Consider the following 8,509-nt stretch of genomic DNA (forward strand, 5'->3'; position numbering starts at 1 on the left):
GTACGTTTATGTCGAGCGTGTTTTTTTAATTAACCTCTCGTAAGGTCGTTCGACCTAAACCTTTGCTTACGGTATTTAAGACTGATTTGTTTATCATTAAATGTAATTAATTCTACTATATGGTGTTACTATATTTTGGGATGTTACACAATATCAAACATATTAAATTTTAAGTCTGTCAATTCAAAAAAATATGCAAATTATGGTAAAGTCATATAAAAAAAATACCAAACATTCATCAAGTATCTATACAACGGCAAGGCTACCGTGGAGATTAAAAGAAAATACAGAACACGTCACGAAATTTTGATACTCATTTATTAACAAAAACAGAACATAGTTTCGCACAGTACTTTCCAGAATCTTGGAAATAGAGGAATCGGATCTTACTTTCGCATGCACTGTAAGGAGAAATTATATAAATATTTGTATATTGCCAATCAAAACGAATATACAACTGTAATCAAACAAAATTATAATAACATTTTTATTACTTTTAATGAAAAGGGGCAAAGAAAATAGGTTAAACTTTCATATAAAAATAAAATTATATATTAAATAATACTATATGTTGTATATAAAAATAACATTTTTAGTAACAACTAAAAAATATATTTTATGTTATAAAAATTAACCTATTTTATTCAACATATAAGCAATTAAATAATGTTGTAAAAAGCTAAGAATCAAAAGTAATAGTCTTTAATTTTAGAGAGACGGAAACAAAGAAAATTTCAAGAGAAAATAAAAATTTATTATTAGAGAAAAAATAAAAACATATTTAAGTCTCAATAAAAATCAGGAAAGATTAAATATTGATTAATTAATAATGTAAAATCGAAAATAACTTGTTGGGCTTTAGTTTGGACATGGACAAGTATCCAAAGGCCCAACCAAGAAGAAGAGGGGTAAAATCGTAAACAATTATCTCACTAGTTCTTTCTAGTGCAAAACGGGGCGCTTTTGATGTAGGAAGACCAAAATGAAGTGGGGAATTGACTAGTGCGGCGCGCTCCTATTACCACCGTAGACGTGGCGGCGGCGGAAACACCGCGAGACGGCGATCTCATGAGGTTTGTCTTTTTTCCCACACTGTTCCGTATTCAATTAGGGTATTCTTGTGATAGTCAATTTGGGGTTATTTTGATTCACTCCGTTGTTTCTAGCAACATCTCATCGTATGTTCATTACTTTTCTTTATTTTGTTTCATACCATAGTTGTTTTTAGCAATCAAATCACATACCATATCGATTTTTGTTTAATAGATAAATGTTGGTTGAAAGAGGAAGAAAAAGAGTTGTATTGTAGAATGAGCCAACCAACCGTAATACTTGCAACTGCGAGCTATGATCACACCATTCGTTTTTGGGAGGCCAAGAGTGGCCGCTGCTACCGCACCATTCAATATCCTGATTCGGTTTGCCTTCATTATTCTCCTTCATTTTTGTCATTTTGTTAGTGGTACTTCAATCATTTGTAGGTTTATCAGATCAAATCTCATAACTAGTATTTTTCAAAACACTTTATGATGATGAGACACATTATTTCTAAACATTTCTATGAAATTTGAGACCGAGTTAAACTTGCGTAAACTTTTTGTTGTTCCCTCTTTAAGTCAATATTCTGCTGTTGAATGTACTGTGCCTCTTATGCGTTAGTGTTAATTATGGCGTGATTAAAAGTTTACTGTTTCAGTGCTACTCTGTATACCTAATGTTCGATGGTTGTTCTTACGTATTTCTAATTTATCAAGAAGGATGTCCTTTCTTTTTTGGAATGCTTAAGTTCATAACTCGTCAACATATTTTGCTATATCTTATTTGTACAGCAAGTAAATCGGCTGGAGATAACTCCAGATAAACGCTACTTGGCTGCAGCTGGAAATCCTCACATACGATTGTTTGATGTTAACTCAAATAGTCCCCAACCGGTTTGTCTTTTTCAGCATATACACTTACTTTCAGGCTAATCATTTCTTTTCTGGATTCAAACAACTTATGTTCCTGATTTTGTTGCAGGTAATGAGTTATGATTCACATACGAATAACGTTATGGCAGTTGGGTTTCAATGTGATGGTAATTGGATGTATTCTGGTTCAGAGGATGGTACAGTTAAGATCTGGGATTTGAGGTGAAGTATATATACAACATGTAATATAATATGTTTGTAATACGACTTGTGTCCTTAAATTATTTCTTTACAATCATTTCTTATATAACAAATATGCAGGGCGCCAGGTTGTCAAAGGGAATATGAAAGTCGTGCAGCTGTAAACACTGTTGTGCTGCACCCAAATCAGGTTAGGTTTCACCATTGTTTGGTGGCTATACAATTTATCTCTGACTTACAGGTTACATTGATCGTTGACAGAATATAGTGTGTTAGAAGATGTAACAAATAATAATGAAAATAACTAATGCATTAATCAGATTAGTTACTTGGACAGAATTGATGTTACAGCATCCCTGCTTTAGATTTTTCATATTTTATTTTACATCATTTAAGGTTCATATAACCATTAGTTTAGTAATAGAGGTTTAGATCTGGATTCTGACAGACTTTCAATAGTAAGTGCTTGTCTATGTTTCATTGCATTTCAGTTGAAAAATGGGGTCATTGATACTGTTTCTTCAATGATAATTTTGCTATACCCAGATACATCAGACTGTGGTTCTGTTGGGTTCTTCTTTTTGTGGTTGGTTCTAATTGATCTGTTTTGTTTTCTTTGTGATCTAACAGACGGAACTAATATCTGGTGACCAAAATGGCAATATCCGAGTGTGGGATTTGACTGCAAATTCATGCAGCTGTGAATTGGTACGAGTTATGATGTTTTCTGTTGTATATGGATATCATTGTAGAACAAGATGCAAAATATTCTATTTCCAAGAAAAACAGTATTTACAAGGAATGAACTGTATAAAAATTTTAAACGCTGTAACTCTCCATACGCCTTGCAAAAACACTCCATGCTTCACCCAAGGATTTTTTTCTGAACTAATTAAATGGTCTATAGATTTTGTAATATTTTTTCCTTTTTGAGAAATGTCATTCCCCAACTCCTTATGAGTATATATTCCTAATTCCTAAATGTCCTTTTGGAGAATTGTCAATCGCTTTTTGATAAATACTATGGATGAAACACTATTTTCAACATGTGGAAGAAATGTAGGTGCCAGAGGTGGATACAGCTGTACGGTCTTTAACGGTAATGTGGGATGGGAGCTTGGTAGTTGCAGCAAATAATCATGGGACATGTTATGTGTGGCGCTTGTTGCGAGGAACTCAGGTTGTGCCTTCACAAAAATATCAGAATGATATTGCCATGCTATCAAACTTTACTTGTTTGACCCAGTAGAGTATGTTGATTGCAGACAATGACAAACTTTGAGCCTCTTCACAAGCTACAAGCACACACGGGATACATCCTCAAATGTCTTTTATCACCCGAATTCTGTGAACCCCACAGGTTATAAATGTTATGCTTATATTTTACATATTTTTATTCCTCGACATCTTATTAATGTCAGCAATTGAATTGTAAAGTATTTGCAAAATGGATCAAATGTTAATGTTCTGTTTAGATAAAATGAAATATTGGCTCTCTTTTTTATGAAAATTAAGTAATGAAGTTGAGCGTAAGCTCTTTCAACATACATGTGTGCAACATGTTCACCTGCATGCTTTGTTGATGAGTATAATTTATAGGCTTTGGGAGACTGTTACCCTTTTAATTAAAGCTCTCGTCGGTGTTTTTGTTCTATAGCTAAGAAAGTACGGTGAAGCTACCTTTTGTTCTAAATCATATTCATGGTCCACTGTGTTGAAGGTGTGCTTCTCTGCACGTGCTTATTCAATATGCAAGTGGTCTAAGAATATTTAAATCTCTATACTTGTTTAAACTGGAAATGTGCAAGTTTAAATTGGAAGCACTTAACATTTAATACCGCACCTTGCTGGTGTCCCAAAACTGTCGACTGGATGGTTGCCTCTAGGTATAAGCATTTCTCTATATTTATATATCTAACCTTGACTGGATGAGGGTCCAGTTCAGCGTTCCATCCCAGTACTGATAATTTCTCTGTCAATAAGTATTGATGTATCTCATAGCTTCTGTAGGATTTTAATATTTCTTTTATGGTGTTATTATTTTAGGTACTTGGCAACTGCATCTTCTGATCATACTGTCAAAATATGGAATGTTGATGGTTTTACACTAGAAAAAACTCTTATAGGTAATTTATGAAGTCTTGTGATAATCAAGTGCTTTCTCACTTTTCCCAAAACTTCGTTGTCATTAAGTGAGGCTGTCTGACCAGGTCATCAACGCTGGGTGTGGGACTGTGTCTTCTCTGTTGATGGTGCCTATCTTATTACAGGTACTGAGTAATTTTTCAATAATTTTCCACTTTTGTTATTAGCATTCAGCAACCAGATGTGTGTGAAATGGAGTTTAACTTAGAAGAGGTGTTATATGATATTTTCTACAGTTATTCCATGATATTTTTTTCACATCACATCTTTACACTATGATTCCATGATCTGTAATAATTTGATAATAACTAGTGTGTTAATTGTGCTCTCTCAGAACATCTTTTTATGCGAAAGAGGGTAAAAAGGAAAAGGAAGCATTTAGTAGAAATTGTTGGTCTTGAAACATTTCTGTCAGCTATACATTTGAGTGGCCTGTCCACGTCGTTTCTTGTTTTAACTGCGTAGTGATTGTTTAGTGACCTGTTTTTGAAAATTGCAAATGATAACGTTTCCCCCACACCTGCAAAATAGAGTCCTTTCGTTATCGATTATTGTGCTTGATAGCCAAATTAAACATATCTGATCTTAGAATTTATTAATGATCGAATATATATTACAATATAGTTCCATCTATTTAAGCCCAGTATTTTCGTTGCAGCTTCATCTGATGCAACTGCTAGACTCTGGTCTATGTCAACTGGTGAAGATATTAAAGTTTACCAAGGACATCATAAAGCTACAATTTGTTGCGCTCTACACGATGGGGCTGAACCCGCAACATCATGAGATAATGATCATGAAGTTATTTTCTCCTCAGATACATTTTGTTTTGTATATAATAATCTGTCTCTTTGGTTGTGAAGTTTACTTTAGTTCTTTGAACTGTAAATCCTCGGTGAGGGATAAAAGAAAATGTTGGAATAATCTTAATTGTAACATGAGAGTATTTCTAATATTCTTTATCAGAGATTTCTCAATCAGAGTGATCTTATCAAACTAATTGCGCATCATTTTTCATGTAGATCAACTTCAATGATCACAATTGTATTAAAATAATCGTGAATAGATGTCACTACTCAGCTGGTTAAAGTTGCATATTAAGAGCATAGAATGATAAATTTCAATTTTTTCCCTCTAATTTAAGTAAGCTGTTTATTAAAAAAGAAACATCTCTGAAGAGGATAGATTATAACTGGGAAAAATTGACTTTGCGAATTTTTAATTTTGTTACATCTCATGTTATAAATTTTCAGTTGCTTTAAAATGTAAGCGTTTGCTTTATTTATCCAAAAAAAATTAAAATCTCTTTCTGCTATTTTGTCCAAACAAAAAATAATTTTCATTAAACGGCTTGTAACAAAAATTGATTATACATATAACTAATTATGAAAATAATATAATCTTTTTATCTACTCCAAATAATATATTCCACAAACGAGGACATATCTGACACCTTTTTGTTTAGAAGGGTGATCGGGGCGCTAACTTGTTACACCTTTGGAAAGATCAAACTTCTTGCGTTAGACGTTGGGATAAACTTTTATATTCCGAGTCTTGTTAGATGGAAAATTGGTTTAATTCGATAAACCTTTTTCTATATTTTTATCACATTATTTTTCTTTACAATTCTTTCTATTAAACAACTTACGAAGTAATATCGTTACGTTTATAAGTAAACTAATGCTTTATTACATGGATACTTTGTTTGATTTAATTCAGATGTAAACATATATTATATTATATATTAGAGTTGTTAAAATGGATAACTCCGCTCGACCCGGTCCGGTCCATTTTGATTACTTAGTGAGTTAATCCAACCTGGCTCACTTCTTAGCGAGCTGAAAAAATTTGAATCTGACCCGACCCACCACGGATTGGTGGGTTAAACGGATTGACTCATTTACTCACTTAATTATAAGTTTTTTTAAATAAATAAAATTATAATTTTTTAATTCAAATCTAAATTACTTTCACTCTAAAATGATGTTAAACTCCAAAGACAATTCAAAATAAAAAATATATTATACAATTCAAACGTAATCCAAAAATAAGGACAAAAGGTGAACAAATAAGTTTTGAATATTTATCATTTTTGTATCATAGGTAAACAAATAAGTTTTGAGTATGGATCATTTTTGTATCACTTGTCTATTTATAATATTAGAGTCTTGAATAGATAAATTTATAATATTTCTTTCTCTTGAAACATTTTTTTATCCCCATCACAATATAATAAAAAAAATGCTAACTAATAATATTGAAACATAAAATAATAAATAATTAAATTAAATTAAATGGGTTGATGAGTCACACGAGTTCAATCCGGACGAGTCCTTTTAAGTAAGCCGAGTTGAAAACTAATCCGCATAAAAGAAGTTACATTTTTTTCAAATCCAATCTGACTCGTGATGGCCCCATTGGCTCCCAGGACTGTAATATTGAACTATGTTAAATTCTTTGTTTTATTTTTTTTCTTAACCTAATTTTTCATTACATATGAAATCATCCTAGTTAAAATAACATAAAGTAAAATTTATGTACATGGAAAACTGTAATTCAACAATTAGTAATTAATATTTCATTAATGCACATTGATATCAGCATCTTCGTCTCTTCTTCTTCTTTTTTTACATGTTTTTATAACAAAAATCAGTTTTCTTAATGTAAATTGTTTAACTGTGCATGAACACTTTTTTTCCTGGTCTATACTGAACAAAGTAATCGCAAATAAACTAATTTTATAAAGAAAAAACCTCATTGAAAATTACTATTGCTTCTTAGATTACATTACTGAACATGCAAAAACATTTTCATCATTGAAGGTTTGATTGGGATAAATATGCTGGGTTGCATATTGAGGAGGATAACTATATATTATAATAGGTTCTCTGCGTTTTTCATTATCATTCACTTCTTTTCTGGGTTCTCTTCTAATCTCTTCCTTCATAATCTCAGCATGCTTTCTTAGTTTCTTCTTCACAGCTTCAACAAGTTTTGCTCCTTCCACCGTTCCCTTCACAATGACCAGTGAGTTTTCTTTGTCTACCTCCACAGAATCAACACCTATATATCTCTTAGTGTCAAATTAAATATTACACTATTTTTACAATATGATCAATCCTATGCTATCTTAGATCTTAAACAAAGTTACTAATTGTCTCTTGATCTAATTCAGTTCATCTTTTTTAAAATTTTAATATGACTTTTAGTGAACAAATATATCTACCTTCCATCTTCTCAATCTTGTTCTTGACATCTCGTACACAGCCTTCGCAATGAATATATATCTTGAGCACTACAGTTTTTATTTTAACCTGCTTGCAATAATAAAATAATAGATAAGAGACCAATAACAATAATAATAATAATAATATAAAATTTAAAATTTACACCTGCTCCTTTTTTTCTTGGATATTTTTCTGTTTGTCTGGTTTTGGTTTTGGTGAAATTAACTCAACGTTCTTGCTGTATTTCTTTTGAAGTCTTTCCAAAACCAGGGAAGGATTATTCACAGCTTCACCTTTTACAATCACCCTCTGTTGTTCTTTGTCGATTTGAACTTGTTTTACTCCTAAACATGGTATAAACATCACATTTCTTAATTACATACTAACAAGAACACAAACACGAACACATGTATTATTAATAAAGATATGCAGTGAAAAAAATTACCTGCCAAACCTTTCAAACACTTACAAATTTTGTCTGAGCAACCTTCACAATGCACAAGTGCTTTTAAAATAATAGTCTTCTCTGTTTCCTTCTTTTCAACATTTTCTTTCTTTTCCTCCTTTTGTTTAAATAAAAACAAAACAATAATGTGAACTACGTAATATTTTAAACAAATACACAGAGAAACGTGATTTGGTTTGTAGTTGAAGAATAAAATGCAAAAGATAAGATTGAGTAAAATAATATATAAAGAAGTAGATGTTGCTTACATTCTTCCCCATGGCCCTCACTAAACTATGGTATGGCATGATACTTACGGTCAGAGCTTGTAAATTTATATACTCTAATCATTATACCACTTACGGTAGATATATTTATTGTCATCACTTACATAGAAAGATGGAATAATATTGAATTTGCATAACTCAATATCAATGTATACATTAATGTCTTAATGTTCATTCAAATTCATATCTAGAAGTTCCGAAATTGCTACAGAACGTATAATGTTTATATTTTAACGTTCATTAGTAAATTTTAAGGAAAGATCAATATAATGAAAGCCAGAAATAAATTAAGGA

At 31.5% G+C, this 8,509-nt stretch overlaps 1 protein-coding gene across 1 annotated transcript; it reads left to right on the plus strand.

Moving 5' to 3' along the window:
* Positions 1-934: 934 nt before the first annotated feature.
* Positions 935-5,252, plus strand: LOC108341124 (target of rapamycin complex subunit LST8-1). Its single transcript, XM_017578768.2, has 11 exons — positions 935-1,073; positions 1,267-1,418; positions 1,830-1,931; positions 2,020-2,132; positions 2,232-2,301; positions 2,742-2,819; positions 3,175-3,291; positions 3,377-3,471; positions 4,158-4,237; positions 4,322-4,381; positions 4,915-5,252. Exons 2-11 carry the CDS (start codon positions 1,311-1,313, stop codon positions 5,040-5,042), a joined length of 951 nt encoding a protein of 316 aa, XP_017434257.1. The 5' UTR covers positions 935-1,073; positions 1,267-1,310; the 3' UTR covers positions 5,043-5,252.
* The last annotated feature ends 3,257 nt before the right edge of the window (positions 5,253-8,509 follow it).

Source organism: Vigna angularis, chromosome 6 (assembly GCF_016808095.1).
Source record: "Vigna angularis cultivar LongXiaoDou No.4 chromosome 6, ASM1680809v1, whole genome shotgun sequence".
NCBI lineage: Eukaryota > Viridiplantae > Streptophyta > Magnoliopsida > Fabales > Fabaceae > Vigna > Vigna angularis.

Bases quoted from the DNA above. Each gene is read 5' to 3' on its own strand.
- LOC108341124 (XM_017578768.2), top strand. From the start codon at position 1,311: ATGAGCCAACCAACCGTAATACTTGCAACTGCGAGCTATGATCACACC. The intron at 1,932-2,019 runs GTTTGTCTTTTT...ATTTTGTTGCAG, and splicing joins ACTCAAATAGTCCCCAACCG to GTAATGAGTTATGATTCACA. The intron at 4,238-4,321 runs GTAATTTATGAA...CTGTCTGACCAG, and splicing joins ACTAGAAAAAACTCTTATAG to GTCATCAACGCTGGGTGTGG.